Source organism: Plecotus auritus (genome assembly GCF_963455305.1).
Source record: "Plecotus auritus genome assembly, chromosome: 8".
In the NCBI taxonomy this organism is placed as follows: Eukaryota; Metazoa; Chordata; class Mammalia; order Chiroptera; family Vespertilionidae; genus Plecotus; species Plecotus auritus.
This window is the reverse complement of record NC_137782.1, coordinates 58,899,469-58,924,031: the sequence shown is the minus strand read 5'-3', so window position 1 is coordinate 58,924,031 and position 24,563 is coordinate 58,899,469. Positions and strand designations below refer to the sequence as shown.

At 45.2% G+C, this 24,563-nt stretch overlaps 1 protein-coding gene across 2 annotated transcripts in view; it reads right to left on the bottom strand.

The window, feature by feature from the left end:
• TTI1 (TELO2 interacting protein 1) overlaps positions 1 to 24,563 on the bottom strand; it is a 61,548-nt gene that overhangs the window by 10,980 nt on the left and 26,005 nt on the right. For both annotated transcript variants that reach the window (XM_080683800.1, XM_080683801.1), the window contains exons 2-7: positions 19,250 to 21,577; positions 10,958 to 11,164; positions 6,672 to 6,820; positions 3,662 to 3,802; positions 1,499 to 1,703; positions 1,127 to 1,214 (exon numbers count right to left, since the gene is read on the bottom strand). In XM_080683800.1, coding sequence (XP_080539926.1) covers positions 1,127 to 1,214; positions 1,499 to 1,703; positions 3,662 to 3,802; positions 6,672 to 6,820; positions 10,958 to 11,164; positions 19,250 to 21,548 — 3,089 coding nt within the window. In that variant the 5' untranslated portion in view covers positions 21,549 to 21,577. The remainder of the gene's footprint in view (positions 1 to 1,126; positions 1,215 to 1,498; positions 1,704 to 3,661; positions 3,803 to 6,671; positions 6,821 to 10,957; positions 11,165 to 19,249; positions 21,578 to 24,563) is intronic.

Genomic DNA, 24,563 nt, shown 5'->3' with positions numbered 1-24,563 from the left:
AGAAAGAAAAAAGGAAACTGGAGAAATCATGAGCAAAAAATTGCAAAGGACAATAAATCAATTCAAAAAGGTATTTCAATCACTCCCAGGGAGTGCAAGGTTTGTAAGGGAGCAAATAGGCTTTCCTATTTCATGGTCAGAGCGGCCTTCAGCCCCTCAGGGACCAAGACTACTCCTACCACACCCAGGAAGATCAGGGACAGGATTCCAGAAACCCAGGGAGTGGGAGGGGCAGTTTCTCTGTCCCAACATTTGGAGCTGCAGGGACAGTGTGCTAGGCCACACAGCCAGCTTTTGCTTCAGCAACTGGCATCCAGGGAATGGCAGTCCCAGGGCGCAGGCTGCTCCCAGCTGAGAGGAAAGCTGAAGAAAGGGGGCCAGAATGCATTTTGGATCCCAAGTCTGGGGAATGCTGCTGTGCTCAAGGTTTTAGCTTTTGAGAAAAACCCTTTAGGACTCTAGGAACCAGATATAGCTTCTTCCATCAGAGGTGGCAAAGCTGTTCTTGAGTAAGCAAAACTTTTGGAAATGAGAATCACGCAATTTCAGAGTTGGAAAGGCCCTTTAAGCCATTAACCCAGTGGCTCTTAACATGTTTTGGTTCACAGACTCCAATGGTAAGGACACCATAGAGAGAGGCTGGTACGTGTCTGCTTGCACACACACAATTTTGCATATAATTTGTGAGGATTCATGACACCTGATGCCCATTAAGATGCTCCCTGGAGTCAAATTATGCCAGATCAGTAACCCATCCTTTCATTTTGTAGATGAGGGAGCTGAGGCCCAGAGAGGTGCCAGGGTCACCTGATCACAGACAAGCAGGCCTAGAAGCAGATCTCCCTCCAGCCAGGAGAGCTCTGCCCCTCAAGAACGCTATCTTTCTGCTCTCTGCCCTGTGGCATTGGTGCTGACGTTGCAGCAGAGGAGGTAAAGGTTACTTGCAAAGAGAAATGCGTCTAGTAAAAATACATCTCTAGAGGTGGCACAGTTGAAGAAATCACCTTAACCTACAAGAAGACAGAGAAGAGGAAAGCGCAGAGATGCCTCAATTCTGCTTGCCATTAGCAAATCATATATAATTTAGGACAAACGTAAAGAGACGCGGATGATCAAGCAGACGTACCTCCTGGCAGCCTCTTGTAATTTCACGGGCTGTTTGGCGCTGAGGTAAATCAGGCAGGCATCAGCCACTTTATTCAGGTCACCCTCACCTGCAGAGAGAAAAAACAAAACAAGTGCTGGCCCTTGGATTTCATTTGGGACAAGCAGTAGCCAACAGCTGTCTGGGAAACTGGGAAAGCTGGGCAAGAGGACATGGGCTCTTTACCTCACAAACAAAACAAAAACATCAGAGTAAGTGGATAAATGAGGTCAAAGTAAGATCGAAGCATGTACACATGAAGGGAGAGGAGGGGAGCATGGCTAAGTGGACAGTGCAAGGGTGGGTGTGGGACAGAATGCAGAGTGTATCCAGGTGAGCCTGGCTGGTACCTACCTAAGTCCAGTCTCTCGCAGAGAGGGCCCAGGCCCTGCAAGACGGCCAGCTGCAACTTGAAGGCCAGCGTGTGGGAGTAAACTGGTCCAGCCCTGGCACTGACGGGAGCCTGGGCGACTAAGGAGCCAGCCAGCTTTGGTAGGACATCTTTGCAGAACCGGCTTCGGAGAAAATCACCACACTTGCCTCCAAGGGTTCGCAAAACCTGCAGAAACAGCCCCCAAGCTGGTGTCTGAACATCGCCAGGGCAGCAAGAGAGCTAAAGAGCGCTTGGTAATTCAATTTCATCTGGGTCTATGCTTGGCGGGGGGGAAAAAAAGGAATTACTGCAGTTAATTCCTTGCCCATGGTTTGTGATTCTGACAGTTATGAATTCAGAGGTCTCTGCTCCCAAGGTATGGCTGCTTCTATTCATAAATACAGATTACACAGAGAGTATTTCATAGGAATCTTGAGTTGGATGAATATGATTAATCCCTTGATTTTCCTCCCTCTTTTGTTAAAAAAAAAAAAAAAAAAAAAAAAAAAAAAGGCCTTAAAGCAGTTAACATAGATCATCCCTTGAATCTTCCTAACATCTCTGGAAAAAGACTTGTGTTTTTAACTGTAACTGGCTGAACAAATACAAACACCGAGGCTGGCTGTTGCCACGTGTGGGCAAGAGGAGGGCAGTGGCCGGCTGAGGGTCCTCTGGCTGAGTGAGGGCAGAGTCCCAGTGGTCAGAGCTGAGTTGGAGTTCCTTCTGTTCCACAGCACAATCTCTTATGTACATCACCCTCATTCCATCTTTCACAACAGGCAGTTTCTCTGCATGTCTCATTTTAAACTTTCTCTAGCAGAACATATTGAAACGTTTTGCCCTGCTGCACAAGACTGAGTATACAGGATAACAGGAATTTCTTTAAAAATTGGTAAGCAAGGCATAACCAGCACAGAGAGTGTTTGCCGACTTTGCAGAGAATAAGGCACTATTTCAGGGCCCTCGGCTGGGCTGCGCAAGGCCTGACAGACCTCAGGTGTCATCGGCGTGTCTGGCAGCGGAAAAGCAGCCTCTGTTACAGCACACAGGTCTTTATGTTTTTTCATTTTTCTACACTTGCTGTCATTTCAGATAACCTATTAATTTTCATAAAGGAAAGCAGCACATCTGAATAAGATTTAGCAAGATCTCCCTGTCCCTTGCTTTCTCTTGCTCTCTCTCTACACACACACGTCATTTTGTGTTTTATTTTTGAAAAAAATATTAGCAATTTTATATGTTTTAAATGTAGGCTTGTGTTTTGATCTGGCATATAATAAAGAATCTTACAGAAAACCAAATTACCTTTGCCAAATATCTTAGTTGTGTTCCTGGCTTCATTTTTATATTCCTCGTCTTGCTCACCTACCTCTAATTTATATTACTTTGCCATGGTAAATGTATCTCTGTAGGTTGCCTTAAGTGCTTTTTAGAACAAGAAAGAATATACATAAATCAGCTAAAATATGTGAGCTAATACAAGTCAAACTAAGTCAGGGAGAACAATACCTTACATGTATGTAGGGCTTTAAATTTTTCCAAGCATTTCACCCAGCAGCCTCATTTTATCCTTGACAATAGCACTATGAGGAAGATGGGCCAGGTGTTCCTAAGCCCAACCTGAAAATGGGTGGTCACCAGCTTTGCCAAAGTCACTCGCTGGCAGAAGATGCCCATTACTAGAACTAGATCCCTTCACCTTGACTCTTGTGCAGTGCAAAGAACATGGCGTGAACTCACAGGTTTGGTTCTAGCACTTACTAGCTGTGTGATCTTGAGAAAACTTCTTAGCTTCTCTGAGCTTGTTTCCTCCTCTGTCAAACATGGGGATGATAATATCTACATTACAAGGTTGTTATAAGGAGATGAGCCCATGTATGGGGAAGAGCTAAGCACACTATATGACACACAGTAGGTGCTCAATAAATACTGGTGGCCCTATCATCCACTAGTTGTCCCTGCTTCAAATTCAGAAGGAAACTGACTTCTATTTTCTTCCTTGTGCTTTTCTGATTTATGCTTTCTTCCAGGTGTATTACACTGCAGTCAGATACAAAGAGAACCAATCCCAAAAGACACTGGTGCACTCTTCTGTGCTGACTCCCCTCTGTCCCCACGACAGTAGGGGGCCACCAGGGCAGTACCTTGAAGGCTCTGAGCACTGCCAGGGGGTCATCGTTTGTGAGTCGGCGTACGAGCGGGGGCCAGGCCCGGTGAGCCAAAGGGAGGAGCTGGTTCTGGTGGGACTGCAGAACGACCACACACAGATCCAGCACATCCAGGACCTGAAAGGAAAGAGGGCATGGCTTCAGGAGGGAGGACAGGCTTAAAACCAGAGTAATCAAGTCCCCATTTAGAAAGAATAACATTTAGAAACTCATTAATTGGATAAATATTTACTGAGCCCTAATAACATGCCAAGCATGGCTAGGTACTGGGTGGGGACACTCAGGGACAAAATACATATGCTCCCTTGCCTTCCTGGGGCTTGGTCCACTGCAGAAAGATAACACCCAAGTAAAGGGTGATCAACACCTGCGACAAGTGCGAGGAACAAACTCGTAAAAGGAGACACACAGGATGAGTAGCAGCTAGTCATGTGCACAGAGTGCACACCAGCATTCCTAAAACCAGAAACAGTGATGAGGGAGACTCTGAGGTGGGGGAGCTTGCAGTGCGTAGGTGCTAAGGCAGCGCAGGGTGGAGCACAAGAGGACGGGTAAGATGGGGCTGGATAACCTATTAATGACACAGGTGTCATGTTAAGAATTTTTCATTTTGTACTAAGGGCAGTGGGGAGCCATCAGAATGTCTTAAGCAGGAAAGTGGCATGATACAATTCATGTTTTAAAAAGGTCACTCTGGCTGCTGGGTGGAGAAGGGACTTGAAGTGGGAGAGAGAAGTAAGGAGGCCCTTGAGGAACCATGGCACATGTCACGAGAGGAGGAAAGTGAGGTGGCCATGTAATCGTGGCTGCAAAGTTACCTGTTTTGGAGATGAAATGGTTTAAATTGCTGAAAGACCCGATACTGGGGAGAGGAAGAGAGGGATCTTAGAGTTGTTTGGGTTCAGACTTAGCAACTGAAGAGATGCAAGTGCTGCTTAATGAGACAGGACAATGGAGGAGTGAAAATGAGAGGCGAGGTGAGATCAAGTTCTGTTATTCCTAATGGAGAGGTCAAGCAGGCAGCTGAGATACAGTCAATCTTAGAAGACAGGTTTGGGGGAGCCTAGATGTAAATCGCATTTTTCACCTTCCTGATCCCTCATCTCTTCCAGCTCACTGAAAGCAGGTGGTCGGCTTCAGTCCCATGGGAGTGGTCAGCCCACAGGGCGGGGCCGCCTCCACAGAGCCGGTGAGGGTGCATGTCTGAGTCAGAAAGACAGAGGGAAGCCTGTCAACTTAATGTTAAGCAGTAAACCTTGTATTAAGTGCCTACTGTGTGCTGGTCACACTGAGACTGGAACAGAAACAAAGAACAAAAGAGGCCCTGGAATAGGAGAAACTCAGTCCACAGTGGAGAGCAGAGCACACAGTGGAAAGGGTGTTGGTATCACCACTGGCTTTGAACTTGAGTTCTGTTATTAATTGGGCAAGTTATGTCATATACTTCATTGATTTAGACACATTTTCCTCCTCTGCCTGGAATGTTCTTCTCTCTGCCTTTGCCCCTTTGCATGGTTGGCTCCTTTTCAAACTTTTAGGACTCAGTTTAAATATTACCACCTCCAAGAGGCCCTCCTGATAACCTGGCCTAAATCCCAATGTGAGGTCTGCCTTACTCAACAGGGTTTGGTAGAGTAGGTTCCCAATACGTGTTTACTACATGGGTGAATTACTGTTTTCTATCACAGAACTGCTTATTACCTTCACAGCATTTCCTCAACCTCTAAGTGTGTGCCTATGTATCGCCTCTTTCCCTACAAGAGTGAGGAAGTTGCATGAAGACAGGGACCATGGCTGCTTCACTTCCTTCTATATGCCCCCTGCCTGACCTGTCGCAGTCCTCGATAAGCACTCAGTGAATAAATGAATGAATGAATGAGTGTGTATGTCATACGGGATGCTGTTTTGTATTTATAATCGATAACCCAGTGAGGTAGACACTACCATCTCCATTTTACAGATGAAGAAGTTGAGGCTCAAAAAGGTGAATTAATTACTCAAGGTCATATGGCTAGTAAGAGGCAGAGGCAGGATTTGAACTCAGGTCTGTAGTCCTGACTCCAGTGTTGATGCTCTGAGTAACTATGGTGTGTACACAACTGCTACAAGGTCTCCAGGAAGGGGAAAACGGATGGATCAACCAGACAACGCCTTGCATGGGGCAGACACTGGAAAAGCGCCTCCTAAACAGAACAACAGATGCATGCTAGGAAGTGCCTCTGGGAAGACTACACAAATTCCACAAAACACAGAGGCTGAGGTTTGAGAGAATCTGTGGAGCAGGGTTTCCCAGCCCATATCCCTGCACAGGGCAATGTGCTCTCATCACTCCCAGTAATTCATAGAGGCGGCTGTGCTTCTCACTCCTGCTGTGGGTGGGGAGGAGTGGGCCAGGCTGTGTTGTTTTCCTTTGGATATTGAGATCTTCCCCCAAATGACTCTGAAAGCTCTGTCTGCAATGCCCACCCCTCTGCACCCCACTGTGCTGTTGTTGGAGTCACAACTGCACAGTTTAAGTCCTTGCTGATGGGATGCTGCTTGGGAAGCTGCCAGCAAAGGAAGATGTAAGATTAAGAACAGCGCTGGTATTTTTCCTGGGATGAAAATAGAAACAGAATGGAGATAAGGGCCAGCGTCAGGCTTGGAAGAATGACCATTACTTTAAAGTTCTGAAAGGTACATCTTTCATGAAGTCAGCTCAGAAAATGACATCTTTTCCAAAGCATATGCCTTTCTTCCCCTTGGAAATTCAATGACTCCCCAAAACTTTGTGGTTTTTAATTCCACAAAGGGGTCTCAGCTCCTTCTGGCATCTAAGCCAATACAGAAAGACCTAAGAATGTCACCCCACAGATACACTTCTCTTGATGGCTTCTCTTGGCCACCACACATGGACCAGGAGATAAGGGCAGCTACTTGCTCATCCCTGTAGTTGCTGCCAACCACACCACGCCTTAGTGAATGCAGGAAAGGGCTGCACACTGACCTTCAAGCGGATTTTCAGGTTTTTATCTGACAACAAGTGGATGCAGCGCTCCATCACGTCTGTGGCTATTTGGATCTGCAATGGCAGTGGGGGCTCCACATGGGGACCGGTGTCATTCTCGTCCACTTTGGGAGGGTCTGACTGCTCCTCTGGAAAAAGAAAGTATTTTATGAGCGATGCCCAACTTAACTTGATCTTCCAACCTCAGGTCAGAAACAGGACTTATGAGGGAAAATGTCTAGAAACTGATCCTAAGGAAACCGTGTTAAATTTGGGTCAAGATATGAGTTAAGATATTCACCAAAGCATTAACTGTAACAGCTAAAAATGGGGGAAACCCTCCATGTCCACTCAGGGGGGATGGTTTTATAAATCTTGGGACAGCCAGAGAATAACATGTTATGAAGGCCCTAAAATTTGTGTTTACCAAGGGCTTTAACGACAAGGGAAAGTGCTTATGAAATAACATTGTGTTAAAGAGAGAAAAGCAGGATACAAAATTGCACACATTGTGAGCACTGTTATAGAAATCTTATCTAATAAAAGAGCAATATGCAAATTAACCATCACTCTGCTACACCCACCACCACGCCCACCAGCCAATCAGGAGCGAATATGCAAATAAACCCAACCAAGATGGCTACGGCCACAGAGAGCAGGAGGGAAGCTTGGGTTTCCCCGGCGATGGAGGAAGCCAAGCTTTCCGCACACCTTGGCCCGCCCAGGCCTCCGCTTAAGGCTACAAAGTTTCAATTATATAAACCCCAACAGAAATGGCTGCCACCTCGGAGCAAGCAGAAGGCTTGGCTCCGCTCCAGGCTACAAAGTTTCAATTGTAGAAGATAAATAAACCCCAGATACCAGGGCCTCCACTTGGGTCGCCAGGGGGCGTGGCCGGCCTGCAAACCACCACAGGCCCGTCGCCCAGGCCGCCTCATGCCCCAAAGGAACCCCCACCCTGATCCGGGACACCCTTCAGGGCAAACCAGCTGGCCCCCACCCGTGCACCAGGCCTCTATCCTATCTGATAAAAGAGTAATATGCAGATTGACCATCACTCCAACACACAAGGTGGCTGCCCCCAGGTGGTCAAAGATCCTGCCCCCATGTGGACACAAGATGGCCTCTACAAGATGGCCAGCAAGGGAGGGCAGTTGGGAAGGACCAGGCCTGCAAGGGAGGGCAGTTGTGGGCGATCAGGCCAGCAGGGGAGGGCAGTTGGGAGGGACCAGGCCTGCAAGGGAGGGCAGTTGGGGGCGATCAAGCCTGCAGGGAAGGGCAGTTAGGGGTGACCAAGCTGGCAGGGAAAGGCAGTTGAGAGGGACCCAGGCCTGCAGGGGAGAGTAGATGGGGGGGACCAGGCCTGCAGGGGAGAGCAGTTGGGGGGGACCAGGCCTGCAGGGGAGGGCAGTTGGGGGGGACCCAGGCCTGCAGAGGAGAGCAGTTGGGGGGGGACCAGGCCTGCAGGGGAGGGCAGTTAGGGGTGACCAGGCCTGCAGGGGAGGGCAGTTGGAGGGGACCCAGGCCTGCAGAGGAGAGCAGTTGGGGGGAACCAGGCCTGCAGGGGAGGGCAGTTAGGAGAAAACAGGCTGGCAGGGGAGCAGTTAGGCATCAATCAGGCTGGCAGAGGAGTGGTTAGGGGGTGATCAGGCTGGCAGGCAGAAGCAGTTAGTGGCAATCAGGCAGGCAGGCAGGCGAGCAGTTGGGAGCCAGCAGTCCTGGATTGTGAGAGGGATGTCCAATTGCCTGTTTAGGCCCGGTGGGATCGGGCCTAAATGGGCAGTTGGACATCCCTCAAGGGGTCCCAGATTGGAGAGGGTGCAGGCTGGGCTGAGGGACAACCCCCCGCCCCCCCCGTGCATGAATTTTGTGCACTGGGCCTCTAGTTTTTATATAAAGTTGGAAGTACAACAAAATATGAACAGAGATGAGTCATGAGATAATAGATGAGCTTTACTTTTTTCCTATACCTCTGGTCTTCTCTAAATTTCCGTGAGTAAATATTTACAATAAAAACCTAAGAGAGCAAGGCTCTAATATGGAGCCCTGAGGTTGCACCATTCCCTGGGTGGTCTCTGGTCCTTTCCTCTTTCCTCTTGGTTCATCTTTTGACCAAAGGGGGTATATGTCTGTCTTTGCCACCAGCCTTTAAAACCTTTTGATCTTCTCAACAAAAAGACTCAGAGCTTCCTGAAAACCAGGTCAAAATCCCTACCCTGAAAAAGTTTCCTCCATTTACTTATAGCCTCCAGCCTCTCCCCCATTACCAGCTGTGCTCATCTCCATTAAGCTGAGCATGGCTCCCTTAACTTTTTCCCATTTCAGTTTCCTTTGCTGGAAAACAGAATCTTACAGTAGAGGCCACACCTGTCTCTAACAGATGCTGAAGAGATAAATGAAAATGCATTTGTACAATGCTTGGATTTCTTGGAGAAAAGGACCTCAGAAACACAAGGTGGTTTTATTGTGGTTAAAACAAAAAATGCATGTCAAACAGCATTGAGCCAAACATTCTTCATAATGCCAAGTGTGTGGTGTGTACTTGATGAATGATAATTATAGGAATGATAAGGCTGTACTTTTCTTCCCAGAGTAGGCTTTGCTGTTTGAAATTCACCTATTGCAGAATGTTACTTGAGGGATGCGAATGTTTCTGTTACTGGAAGAAAGGTTTGATTCATTCAGTCTATTCCTGGTGAACATCAACTAGACCCAGAAGATCCTAATCGTGAAAGAATGGATTCACTGACACTGATAGGATTTCAAACAAGAACGGCAAATCCAGATTATGAGGGATCAAGCTGCCTCCCCTTCTTCAGGTTTGAGCGAGGGGTGCAGTTCAGGAAAAGAAGGATTGGGTTGGCTCAAGAAACAAAACTGAGAAGAAAAACGGATAGATTTCTGATCAGAAAACTCTGTCCTTGGGGAAACCAATGACTCAATTCTGCATAAATCATTACTTGGGCCCTGTGATGCTGCCCTGTTATTTAGTAGGAATTTGTTGTTGGCTTTAGCTCATCAAAGCCTCAGAGTAGAAATCGCAAAAAAAGAAAGAAATCTGCTCGATTCCAACCTAACAAACTATTTGGGACTCAGTTTGATTTAGGATATTTTTGAGACCACCAAGCTCATTATAACTTGGCATTTTATATTTGCAGAGGAGATTCTAATAATTTATTAATCCCTTTGTGACCTGAAGCTCCAGATTGGGCTTGTGAATAAAACAACAGGCCAGAGCTTTAGCTAGCCTAAACTGCCTTCTTTATCATATAAATTGGTAAGAAAAACATTGAACCTTCCTCTCACCAATAAACAAATGGACAAGCATATAAGTAGACAATGGGCATAAGTAAAAGAAGTTGTCAGGAAAGAAGCATAGAGAAAGATGTTCAACCTTTCCACTAATCAGAGAATGCAAAGTAAAATCACAAGAACCATTTTAATTTAGTAAGAAGTAAAACTGGTGATAGCCAATGTTGGCAAGATTGTGGTGAAACCAGTATTAATACTGCACTGCTGAAGGGAAAGTGTAAATTGATACAACCTTTCTGGAAGGCAATTTGGCAAGCATAAAATAATGTTCATATCCTTGACCCAGAAATCCCACTTCTGGGATTTACAAAGAAATTTGCAAAAAGAAGGAAAAGGTCACATGCACAGAATCATCCGCTGTAGCTCTATTTATTAGAGTGAAAATCTAGAAGTAACCCTAAACTTCCCACAGGGAAATGGATACTTAGTAGCAGCTATTAAAACATTAATTATTAAAACTCTACAGCAACATGGAGAGTTCCTTATTATAAAACTAAATGCAAAAAGGGCATACTGCATTTAAATAGGCTGCAACCATATAAAAATAGGTTTGCAACAAAAAAGAATGGAAAAAGATTATACAAAAAGTGAGAAAGCCTATGTTAGCATGGTGGCGTTATGAGTGATTTTTTTAAAATTTCCAAACCTTTGCCCTAACCGGTTTGGCTCAGTGGATAGAGCGTCGGCCTGCGGACTGAGGGGTTCCGGGTTCGATTCCGGTCAAGGGCATCTACCTGGGTTGCAGGCACATCCCCAGTGAGAGGTGTGCAGGAGGCAGCTGATTGATGTCTCTCTCTCTCATCGATGTTTCTAACTCTCTATCCCTCTCTCTTCCTCTCTGTAAAAAATCAATAAAATATATTTAAAAAAAAATAAATAAAATTTCCAAACCTTCTATAATGACCTTTCATTGTTTTCACAATAATCTGCTTCAAAAAGAAAAAACTGGCTGAGCCCAAATAAATTATACTTACCTTCCTCATCAAACTCTGAGACATTTCCATCTGCCACATCCTTTTCCTTGAGGTAGTTCAGCAAAAACTGTTCAATGTCTTCGGCTGTGGTGATATTCTCAAGTCTGTCCTGAAGAGTTGTTGATCTTTGGCTCAAATGACTTCCCTCCTCTCCTGTACTTTGCTCTTGGAGTTGCCCAAGATCACTTGTGTCTGGGAACCACTGGGCTGTCAATAAAGTGTTAGAATGATCACTGACAACAGTCATTAATACTTATAAGTAGAACTAGAGGCCCGGTGCATGAATTCGTGCACGGGTGGGGTCCAGCGGGCCCATCCTGATCGGGGCCGATGGGGCTGGGGGGAGGGGACGAGGGAGATTGGCCGGCTGGCCCCGACCCCTGGTTAAGTTCCAGTTGAGGGGAAAATTTGCATATTAGCCTTTTATTATATAGGATAAGCTCTCTGCCATGGTCTGCATGGCCCCTGCATGATCCAGGCCCTACCTTTTTCTCTAACCTCATCTCCTAACCACTCCCAGTTGCTGTACCACCTTCCAGTTCTCCAATGTGTTAGGTGTTTTCCTGTCTTAGGACTTTTGAATATACTGTTCTTGCTGTCTGGAATATTTCACCCCCATGCCAACACACTTTTCATGTTTCGATACAAATATAACTTGGCAGGGAGAAACCAAGATGGTGGCACAGGTAAACACCTAAACTGCTGCCTCGCACAACAATATCAAAACTACAACTAAAAGACAAAACGGACACCATCCAGAATCACAGGAAAGCTGGCTGAGTGAAAATTCTACAACTAGAAGGGAAGAGGAAAGCACATTGAGGCTCAGAGGAGCTGCAAAAGGCTGAGATATAGAGATGCACGCGCGGAGAGGACGGGCAGCTGAGTGCATGGGTGGCTGAGTGTGCGGCTGGCTTTCTAAAGAGGGAGGGAGACGGAAGCTCCTGACTGTGCTGAACTCCAGTCCTGGGCAAGATTCGGGGGGAATCTGGACTGGACTGTCAGGAAAAGAGACAGCACACAAAGATTCAGGGGAGCTGTGGAAGGCAGAGGTCCAGAGGCGCGCGCGTGTGCAGAGAGGACTGACTGCTGAGTGGGTGGCTGAGCGTGCAGCTGGCTTTCTAAAGCGGGAGGGAGACGGAAGCTCCTGACCACACTGAACTCTAGTTACGGGTGAGTTTCTGGGAATCCAGACTCATTCGGGAAGAAACTGGACTGTCTGGCAGCAGGCGAAACTTGAGGGCGGCTTTCTCTCAGAGGTGCTTGCAGCGATTACCGAGGGACACTGAGACCAAGGGACCCCTATAGGGCAGAGCTGATGGGAAGCCAAGGCTGTCTGCCCCGCCCTGAGACTCCGCCCCATCCAAGCTGAGCACAGAGGCTTTTGCAATTTTGCAAGTCTTGTCTCATAAGGGTGTCTCCAGCACAGAAGTTCTCCCAGTGTAGACACAGCTGATCCTCACAGCCAGTTGGCCTGGAGGTCAATTCCTCCCAGTGATACCAACAACAATCAAGACTTAACTACAACAAGGCTGTGCACACAGTCCACAAAGGGGTGCACCAAAAGTGTCCACCTCAGGTAACTGCAGGAGGCTGAGCCACTGTGCCCTAGAGGACACCTACCACACAAAGCTACTACACCAACTCAGGGAAGCAACAAAAATGTGGAGACAAAGAAACAGATCACAAATGAAAGAAATGGAGGAAAGCAAACGACTGGATACAGAGTTCAAAACCATGGTTACAAGGTTTTTCAAGAATTTCCTAGAAAAGGCCGATAAATTTAGTGAGACCCTCGAGGATATGAAAAAGGACCAACTAGAAATTAAACATACACTGACTGAAATAAAAAATATTATACAGAGACCTAACAGCAGACTAGAGGACCGCAAGAATCAAGTCAAAGAGTTGAAATACAAAGAAGCAAAAAACACTCAACTGGAAAAGCAAAAAGAAAAAAGAATCCAAAACTTGAAGATAGTGTAAGGAGCCTCTGGGACAACTTCAAGCGTACCAACATCCGAATTATGGGGGTGCCAGAAGAAGAGAGAGAGCAAGATACTGAAAACCTATTTGAAGAAATAATGACCAAAAACTTCCCCCACCTGGTGAAAGAAATAGACTTACAGGTCCAGGAAGTGCACAGAATTCCCAAAAAGAGGAATCCAAAGAGGACCACACCAAGACACATCATCATTAAAATGCCAAGAGCAAAAGACAAAGAGAGAATATTAAAAGCAGCAAGAGAAAAACAGTTAATTACCTACAAGGGAGCACCCATACGATTGTCAGCTGATTTCTCAACAGAAACTATGCAGGCCAGATGGGAGTGGCAAGAAATATTCAAAGTGATGAATAGCAAGAACCTACAACCAAGATTACTCTACCCAGCAAAGCTATCATTCAGAATTGAAGGGCAGATAAAGAGCTTCACAGATAAGAAAAAGCTAAAGGAGTTCATCACCACCAAACCAGTATTATATGAAATGCTGAAAGGTATTCTTTAAGAAGAGGAAGAAGAAAAAGGTAAAGATAAAAATTATGAACAACAAATACATGTCTATCAACAAGTGAATCTAAAAATTAAGTAAATAAATCTGATGAACAGAATAAACTGGTGAATATAATAGAATCAGGGCCATAGAAGGGGAGTGGACTGACAATTCTCGGGGGAAAAGGGGTGTGGGGGGTGCGGGAAGAGACTGGACGAAAAGCGTATACCTATGAATGAGGACAGTGGCGGGGAGGTAAGGGCAGAGGGTGGGGTGGGAACCGGGTGGAGGGGAGCTATGGGGGGAAAAAAGAGGAACAATTGTAATAATCTGAACAATAAAGATTTATTAAATTAAAAAAAATAAAGTGCCAAAGGTAAAAGACAAACAAAATCTTAAAAGCAGCTAAAGAAAAGCAGAAGGGAGCCCCCATAGAACTTGCAGCTGATCAGTCTGACTAAATCCCTTCACCTCTTTTGCTCATCCCCCTGCAACCCCACTCCCACCTGTCAAGCATCAAAATATTCTTTGTATCTATGAGTTTATTTGTGTTTTGTTTTTGGGATTCCACATATAAGTGAAATCATATGGCAAAATAAATAAATAAATAAATAACTTGGACACTAACGCCATCCCTTGACCACCCAATCTAACTTAGGTCCCTTCTATGTTGTCTTATGTAGCACCATGTTCTCTGCTTTCATAGCAATTCATCATGATTTATAATTATATTTATTTGTGTGTACTGTTTAGTATCTGAATCTCCCATTAGACTCTATGATCCATTGATCACCACTGGAAATCCAACGTGCCCAGCACAGAATGGGTACTCGAAAGTATATGCTGAATGAATAAATACACTAGATTGGAGAACATAGTGACAAAATTCTGAGTACAGGAGACACTACTCATTAGCAAAAGACAGGCTCTATGGAGCCTTGAGAATGAATACAGGCTCACATCTGTACTAGTATTTCTGATATAAAATGCTTCCAAAAGCTGCCATTTCTTTCTACATCTTTTTCTTCTTCAGTGATGCTTCCATACTTCTGATGTGTTATCAGAGAATAAGCCTTAAACATCACTGAACCAGTGATTTTCAAACTGTGCCTTGAGGAACCCTAGGGCTCTGCATACGTATCTCTGGGTCACAACAGGGAGGTCAAGAGATAGCAGGCTAACCAGGGTGGGCCCAGGGTTTCTAGCCCTTCTTTAACCAGAGCAGCTCTAATTTCAACCCTGGGACTTCATTTCAAAAAGGCTCTTAATACTTAAAGAGTGAAAGAACAAGAAAAGCCTTTAGCCTGAATTTTCACTCTCCTTGCGCAAGGCAGCAGGGAAAAAGTCTCTGATAACCTTTAGCACTTGCTAATCTCCTCTCCATCAAGGAGCATCTGCACAGAGCAGAGCAACAGCAGGTGGAGGTGCCAGGTCAGGCAACTGGGAGGAGCAGAGAGCAAATGCTGGAGATGAGAGCCTTCAATCTGGAAGTTTCTATATGTAGGGGCCAATTATGACATTTCTTCAATGCCTCATCCCCAGACACAAATCAGGCCCATGATGTACCATAAGGGATTGCATTCCCAACGAGTTAGGACACAGCATTCACACTGCTAAAAGCAGACCAGTTATGAAGATTATTTTCTAGATTTAAGTCTAGTGCCAGACATTAAAAAGTCTTTGCTCACAAATGGCTTTTCAACATATGAAATGAAACTCAACCTCACTCCTAATGCAAATTAAACTATAATAAGGTGCTATTTTTCTCCTATTAGATTAGCAAAGATCAAAAAGCTGGGTAATATATAGTATGGGTGAGGGCATGGCAAAATTGGCACTCATACATCGCTGATGGGAGTTTAAATTGGCATGAACTCTTTGGAGAGCAATTTGATACTCTATCCAAAATTTAAATGTAATACTCTAAGCCAGCATTTGTCTTAGGAAGCTTACCCTACTGATATACTTACCCATGTTCAAAATGACCTACGAAGATATTCATTGCAGCATTTTTTTGTGGTGGCAAAAGACTGGAAACAATCAAAATTTATACCAAGAAAGAATCTTACCTAATAATAGAGAGACATGTAAATTGACCGTACCTCCGCTACGCCCACAGCCAATTAGAGTGAGTATGCAAATTAACCCAACAAAGATGGAGGTTAATTTGCATACATACCTGGATCCCAGGAACCTCCTTGGCACCCAGGTCACTCCCAGCTGGCCATCCGAGGGGCAGGGGGGGCCCCTTCCCAAGCCTAAAGCCTCGGGCGGAGTCTTTAGGTTTGGGAAGGGGCCGAGACTGTGATCGGAGGGGCCCCCTGCCCAAGCCTAAAGCCTGGGCAGCCCGAGCCCGTGATCGGAGGGGCGGGGGGAGGGGGCCCCTGCCCAAGCCTAAAGCCTCGGGCGGAGGCTTCTGGCTTGGGAAGGGGCTGAGCTGGCGATGGGAGGGGCGGGGCCCCCTGCCCAAGCCTAAAGCCTGGGCGGCCCAAGCTGGCGATCAGAGGGGCGGGGGAAGGGGCCAAGCCTGCGATGGGAGGGGCCGGGGGCAGGGGCTGAGCCTGGGATTGGAGGGAAGGGGAAAAAAATCAATGGAAACATATCCTCAGATGAGGATAAAAAGAAAAATAAAGAAATGTCATATCCTATGAAAGACACATCTTGAAATTGCCTAAAGTAAGTTGTCATTTTTTCATGGTGAAGGGACTGGAGTCCGTGTTGATGAAAATACCTTGGCGGCTGCGGTGACTGGCAGTGGCTGCAGCAGCGGGGTGATGGGGCTGGCGCCTTCCCCTGATCAGCCCGGTCACCTCCCACAAAGGGAGGCCAGACTGCGGCCTAGGTCTGCTCCCAATGGGGAGCGGGCCTAAGCCATCAGTAGGAATCCCCTGAGGGCTCCCAGTATGTGAGAGGGGGCAGGCTGGGCTGAGGTACCCCTCCCCAGTGCACGAATTTTGTGCACCGGGCCCCTAGTGCTTAAATAATGGTGCAGCCATACAATAGATTATGCAACCTTCAAAACAATGTGGCAGCTCTGCATGTACAGACGTGGCAAATCTCAAGTGCTGAGGTATATGACATGGATGCTTTCAAAGCCTTGTTTTGTTATGAATAAATAATCAGCCAACCAATAGTTGGTGCTTAGGAGTAATTTAACTGATGATGGCTCTTGCCCTCCCTGTGGTACCTAATGCTTTAGTTGATGCTTATGAAACCCTGTGTTTATGGTAACTCAGTTTCCTAAAAAATGTCCTTGTTTCTTTTAGGAACTTTAGGAAGTTCCTTGTGACCACATTTCCACTCCCATTTAAAAGAGTGCCCATCACAGCACAATTTACAATAGCTAAGATTTGGAAACAGCCTAGGTGCCCGTCAGCAGATGACTGGATCAGAAAACTATGGTACATCTACACAATGGAATACTATGCTGCCATAAAAAAGAAGGAATTACTACCATTTGTAGGCACCTGGATGGAATTAGAGAACATTATGCTAAGTGAAATAAGCCAGTCAATGAAAGAAAAATACCACATGATCTCACTCATTTGGGGATAATGAAAAACATTATAAACTGATGAACCAAAAGATAGTTACAGAGGCAGTAAAGCATCAAACAGACTGTCTAATTACAGCGGTAAGGTTAGGGAGAGGTGGGGGAAATAAGAGATCAACTGAAGGACTTGTATGCATGCATATAAGAGCAACCAACGGATGCAAAACATTGGGGGGTGAGGGCATGTATGGGAGTGGGGTGGGGGGGCAATGGTAAGATATGTACACATATAATACCTTAATAAAAATTTGGGAAAAAAAATAAAAAAAAATAAAAGAGTGCCCATCAGTTAGACAACTGGATGACAAAACAGAAATGCCAGCATCTAGTGCTACTCTGATATGTGTGTAACTGATCAGTTCCACCTCAGTACTGCTTACTGTTCAGAAGTTTCAGAAAAGCTAGCCCCAGTTGTGCTTCTTTTTCTAAGATGCTCTCAAGTCAACCTTACCCACACTGATTTTCCTCTTTGCAATGGAGACCCCCTCCTCCTCTAGTTCAATTAAAAAAAAAAATTGCTATACAGAATTCCTTCCTGAGATGACCAAAGACATTAGCACTCCAAGGCAATTCAATTTCCAAGGTCCAAATTGAGATAGCTCCTGAGAGGATATATTTAATAGGTCTTTTCTTAATATATTTTTAAAATCTCAAATTAATATGTAGTTGAGTTCCCCAAAGTACTAAAGGGTGAAGTCTCTGGAGTGTATTTGGACCATGGAAGTCAGCCACAGTCTAAAATGCACAAGCAGTTGGCTCGTCTTCATAGTTTCCAGGAGAGCAGGGACTAGGTTCTTCCTGGTCACTACTGACAGCCCAGGGACTAGTGCAGTACACAGGCTTTTGAGTGGCGGCAAAATAAAATCTGAACTCCTCCCCTGGGTCTACAAGGCCCTACAGGATTTGTCCTTGCCCACCTTTCTAATTTCACCTTGTATCAGTCTCTTCACCATGACCTCTCTTCTAGTCTCCAAAGATTCCAAACCCTTTCTTCTCTCCAGGCCTTTCCACCTGCTGTTCCCTATGCTTGAATATTCTTAAAAATCATAAAAAAAACATGTACTGGTGGGCCCTTCTCAGTCTTCAGGTCTCAGCTTTAGTGTTACTTCCTCAGAGAGGCCCTCTTTGAACACTTACTTTTATCCAAAGAGCATTTATCTACTTAAAGTAGCCTGTCCCTGTTCCTCTCTTGTATTAAGTTGCCTGTTCTTCACAGGGCTTATAAGATTTTTAAATGAGTTTAGTGATTTGTTTACTTGTTTATCATCCCTCCTGAAGCAGGAGGAAAGCTCCATGAGTTTATTCGTCTTGTTCACTGCTGTATCCTGATTACTTAGCACAGTGCCTGACATATGGCAGGCATTCCTTATTGAATGAATGAATAAAAGAACATTTACACTACATGTGAATGTTCATGAATGGATGAATGAACATTGGAAATGGTATCAGCTATAGGCCAGAGGACTGTCCTTGTTTCCCTCACCTTCTGGGAGAAACTTTCTTACACGGTCTTGGCTTTCTCAGCTGATGAGGTCAGTAGCCTTTCCATCTACTTTGGAGGCTATTAGCAGTATTGAATTAAGCACTGGAGCTATGCTCTTTAGATAAAAGGGACTCAGGAATATGGTTCATTTTTTAAAAAATTGTTTTTCATTCAAAGATGGACTATCCAGTTGAGGATTCTTTTTTTTGTATAATCCAAAAACTTTACCATTTTAATGGTGGCTAACACCTCTGGTAGACACCCAACAGGATCAAAGGGAAGGAGAGAATCTCAAACCACCTCGTACAATTAAAACCTCAAAAGAAAGTTTCTAGACCTGCTCTGTTCAATATGGCAGTCACTAGCTACATGTGGCTATTGCATAGATGCTACTTATTCTTAAGTATTGGTGGGAGCAGCTTGGTATATTGAAAAGAAAAATCACAAATCCTGTTTTTTCTCCTTATTAACTGTGTGACCCTGGCTAAGTAGGATCTCACTGAACCTTAGCTCTTATCTGCAAAACAAAAATAATATTTACATTTAGTCTGCAGGGTTCATGTCCCCGGCACAGAGCAGGAGCTCAATAGATGTTAGAGATTATTAAAAGTATGTGACCATAACACGTGGAACTGGGCAAATTCAAATAATATTCAAATTATGTCCTCCACAGCATAACCACAAATAAAGAAAAAAATAAGGTTAAGCAAATAAGGATACTAGTCCTCCCCCACAAATAGCATTAAAAAGGGCTCTCAATGTACCTAATGCTGCCAGCAGGGCGTGTAGAACATCGACAAAGGAAGTGGCCCTCTTATCGTAAAATTGGTCCAGGGTGGCCATGACATCTTGAACCACATCTGCCACCAAAGGAAGCAGGCTAGCATCAGAGTTCCTCAGCATGACTTCCAAGACCTTTGGGGTATGGGGGTGCAGAGACAGATGACGCAGATTTAAAGAGATCCCATTCACCAAATAGTCTGAATTTTGGTTGATCAGTTGCTGTAGGGAGTCGTAGCCACAAGCATGGCAAATGTCCATCATGGCACTGGTAGCAGCCTGGCTAATGAGCAGGGTTTGGTCTCCAGCCTTCTCCAGGACTGGATAGAGGGCTGACATCAAGAGCAAATGGAAGTCTGTTCCTAGTGCATATGCAAAGTGGCCGATCCCTTCCAACTGGATGCATATTTGCCAGATGTTGCTGTTCATGGAGCATATAGTGGGACTTGGCTTTGAGAAGGCTGGAAAAGATGTAACTTGGCAGGTGTGTGCACCTGATGTGATGGCCTGGAGGCCTGACTGCTTCATAGTTAGCTCCTCTCCCATTTCTTCAGCTTCAATACAAGTGGCCAAATACCAGTTTTCTTGGCTTGTGTATTCTTCAAGTAGAGATGTCACGATCTCTCTCAGTTCCTCTGGGCTTGTTTTAATATGTTTTTCATGAAGATTTTCCACTTCCAACCCAGCAGCCCCTGCAACCAGTTCATTAAGGATCATGGCAGCTTGCTTTCGGTAAACCACGGATTCATGGTACAGGTCCATAAAGTGATCCACAAGCAAATGGAGGTTCCCATAAAAACCAAGAAGCTGACAGACCTGCTGCAAGAGCAGGAAAATCCTCTCATCAGTAAAGAAGCGGAAGTATCTCCTCTGAATTTTACTCCACGGCCATGTGGCTGTCTTTGGAGAAGCACTCAGATGATCAGAATTCCAACGCCGCTCTTCAACAATTTTGATGTCAGCCACGTCTAATTCTAGAACTTGGATAAGCGCTTTGGAAAGGCGCTGGAGGTGGGCCACAGAGTTGAGGACAAAGTTCACTTTGGGGCCCAAGAGTTTCAGATAACCGAGTAATAAGGAAAGAGTAGAGAATTTGCCCTGATCATCTTGGGAGTTCATTAGGCGGGGAAGAGAGGTGGCAAGGGAATGTAGGTTTTCTGACAAGATGTCAGCAAAGGCTCTGCTGCCCACCACTACTTTCTGATCTGCAAAATGTCTCAGAACTTTATTGCACTGGGCTTGGACTTCAGGACTCTCATCATTTAATAGACCCACCAAAGCCTTCAGAAGGGGTCCAGCCGATTCGACCAGTGACTGACTACACTTCCAAAGAAGGGCCTCAACAAGTTCTATCAGCTCCAGCCTCACCTTCCAGTGTGGGTGAACTGAAGCACACTCAATGATCTTCTTAATAAGGATAGTCAACTTGTCGCCAGTATTTTTTATCCAATCGGCTTCCCTGTGAACCATCAGCTTTGCTACTCTGTGCTCCACCATAGGCCTTGCCTGGACCTCTGAGATTCTTCCGAGCTGTTCGTCAGCCATGATAAAGCCCACTGTCTTGTAAAAGATCTTTAGGGAAGATACGACAATGCTGTGCCCTTGTTTAAAGTCTCCTGTGATAACCCTGGTCAGTGCCGTTGAGATTCCAGGTAAAAAGGAAGCAAACAAGTCCCCCAGCTGCTTTTGCTCAAGCTCATCTAAGGACCTCAAATGGTCATCACAATCACACTGCAAGAGTAGAACCTGTAAACATTTTAAGGCAGCGATTTTAATTTGCTTTGACTTTTCCTGTTCTGCTAGGCCTAACAGCAAAGATACAGCAAATCCTAAACGAGGCAGAATGGAGGGCTCATAAAAAGTCAGAATGATGTCCCCATAGGCCGAGTGCATTAATGTGCTGAGGCCCTGGATTACAGCCAATTTCAACTCCTCTGACACAGCGGCAGGTTTTTGGGAGCTGGGGGAATATAGACAAGTGGAGAGCTCTGAAAAGAGTTCCTGGAGAAGTTCCTGTTCCTTCACACATGTTGAGGAGAGGACAAATGTGAGGCACTCCACCACACTTTGGATCAAGCGCTCCCTTTTGGGACCTGGGGTCTTCAGGGTAAACCGCAAAGGGAAGAGGATGTACTGCTGAAGTTCCTGGAGGGCTGAGTCACTCACAGTCTGTAACTGTGCCTGCAGCTGCTCCACGTTCTCCACTGTCTGGGTCTTTGTCAGCTGAACACAGATGGGACGTAAGATGCCAAAGGCCTCCTTAGGAGTGTCAAAAACTGCCATGGTGCACGTTTTCTCACAGAGGAAACATCCTGCAGGTTGGAGGAAGGAAGCAAATACGAAGTAAACATGCATTCATTCATTCAGCAGACATGTAGGGGAGTCTACGTGCCAGTCACTACACAAGGCACTAGGGGAACAATGGAACTGAAGAGATGGTTCCTATTTTCAGGGAGCCCCCAGTCTAGTGAGGGAAGTAGATGGACAGTTACAACACAGACTGTTAAGAATTAGGATAGGCCTATGCTTACAGCCCTAAGTGAATGTGGAAGACCCATGTGTCATAACCCTGGGGAAGCCAAGATGGGATTCACAGGAAGATGCTTGAGCCAAGAGTTGAGGGAGGAATGAAAAAAAATCTGTGGGCTAGTCTAAGGAGTTTGGATTTTAACCTGTCATCATAATGGAGAACTACTGAAAGTTTGTGTGTGTGTGTGTAACTTGAGGTATAACATACACACAGTAAAATACTCTAGTCTTAACGTACAGCTCAGTGAATTTTTATGTATGTGGAGACCCATGTAACCACTACCCAAAACAAGATATAGACTATTTCCAGCACCCTGGAAAGTTCCCATTTCCGATTTCCCCTGCCCAGAGCTACCATGTTCTTTCTGACTTCTATCACTATGGATTAGTTTTGCGAGGTTTTAAGGAGGGGCTGATATGATCAACTTCATGGAGTGAAAAGATCCCCTGGAAGCCAGTAGTAACATGGGAGAAGAGTCAAAACTAGGTGAGACTGGATGCAAAAGCAAAATGAAAGAGGGGCCAGAGAAATGGAAAAACCAGAAGTGCACATGATCAGAGAAATCATGGGAGAAAGAGACTCAAGCAGGATGGAAAGATGGACGGCAGGCAGGCAGGCATGCAGGCAACGAAAGGAGACAGGTTTAAGGGCAAGCGAAGGGAGCTGAGCAACTTAATACGAGAGTCCCTTTTCTCTGTGAGGAGAAATTCAAAGTCATGGGCTGACAGTGAACAAGAAGGAGGGTAAGCAGAGGGCTTGAGGAGAGAAATAAAAGTCTCAAATATTCCCTTCGGGGAAGCAGAGCATGCTGGGAAGACATAAAAGTGTGGCCCAAGGGTACTGAGAACTGAGCTGAAACTGGAGACCATAAATGTGTACACCTGTAAAATGCTGGCATTGGACGAAAGCTTAGAGACCATCTAGTCTGGTGGTGTCTCTCTCACTCTTTATTTTCTTATATATTTTTTAGCTCTACTTGCTGGGGGGTTCTGAACAGATGATGACAAGAGAGTGTCTCTGCTGCCTCTCCCCATCTCCAATCCTGTGAACTCTATTGAGCCCCAGTGACTAGGACTGGCAGGCAAGTGATGCTTAGTGTCTGTGGGCAAGACCTGCTCAGCCCAGAGAGCTGGTGCTGAACTCTCTCCCTGGGTCAGGAGAGGGCCTCCAAGGCAACAATCAGGCTTTAATACCCTGGAGAGAGCATGGTCCACAGAGCTCCAGGAACCCGTGAGGAAGGGTGATGCTGGTCTCTGGGAGGCTTTGGGAGTGTATCTCCTGGTCTCTGTGACCCCCAAGAAGCCAGGGGAGGGAAGAAGCTGATACATTCCCTATCCCAGGCTAGGAAAACGCCAAGTGTGGATGCCAGAAAGCTTGGCCAGGGACTACAGACATCTTATCGGCACCGGCTCACAGACTGATGACCCAGAGGCTGCTCTGCCATTCCCTGCCTAAAACATGGGTAGTTGAAACAGTAGAAGAAAAGGAAGATAACCACTTAATGGGACCTAGCTGTCAGAAGTAGGAAAAGGAAATAATAGCACCCCGAGGTGGTGAATCTTAGATTAACAGAACCACTAAAGGAGACAGACAAAAATTTGAAAAATAATAAGACCAAAAAGGAAGTTCAATTACAAGACAAAAGATATTTCTTAGAGTTTCCAAAACATGATTTTACACACACATACAGCGCAATTGAGGGGGAAATAAAAAAGATGGCTAATTGCTGAGACCCAAATAGTGGCCAGGAAGATCAAGTAGTTATCTTAAAACTCTGAGCAGAAATTACAAAGAGATGAAAATTGTGAGACCTAGCCCTAACCAGTTTGGCTCAGTGGATAGAGCGTTGGCCTGCGGACTGAAGGGTCCCAGGTTCGATTCGAGTCAAGGGCATGCACCTTGGTTGCGGGCACATCCCCAGTAGGAAGTGTACAGGAGACAGCTGATCGGTGTTTCTCTCTCATTGATATTTCTAACTCTCTATCCCTCTCCCTTCCTCTCTGTAAAAAAAGCAATAAAATATATTTAAAAAAAAAAAAGAAAATTGTGAGACCTAGAGGACAGATCTGGGAGAACTAACATGTAAATAGCTGGGAATTCTGAAGGGGAAAAAAGGAACAGATGGTGGAGCTAAAACAAATAAATAACAGAAACATTTCTCTTGAGCTACAAAAAAAAAAAAAAAAAAGGAAAAGAAAAGAAAAAAGATTTATATGGAGACCGAAAAGACAGAAGGATACACACCTAGTCACATTCTGGTAAAATTCCTGTACACTAAAAAATAAAGAGAAAAATCATATATGCTTTTAGGAAGAAACAAATAGCACTGGCTTTGAATTTCTCCTTTCCATCAGTGGATATTAGAAGACAGTAGAACTGCAAATGAAGGATTGTGCCCCTCTCCCACCCCCATAAACAGGCAAGATATTCACCAGGGAAGGTGAAAGAACAATATGTAAGGATTGAGAGAGGATTATAACCCGTATACCTGACAGAGTAAGATAACAGAAAAAGAACTTCATTCGAACAACAAATGAAACAGAGACCTAAAATGGGAAGGTGAATGAAAAAGAGAATATTGCTCAAAAACTTTTTTTCTTTTGGCATGGGAAACTTTGTTCAAATAAAATGTTTAAATGGAAGCTCAGCATGTAAAACAGATAAAATCAGAGGGTCTAGTTAAAGCGGGATGAAGGCAATGACCTGGACTCTGCATCATTCCTATTCATCTCAGGAGTTTCAAGAAGATAACCTTGGGTGCCCTGAAC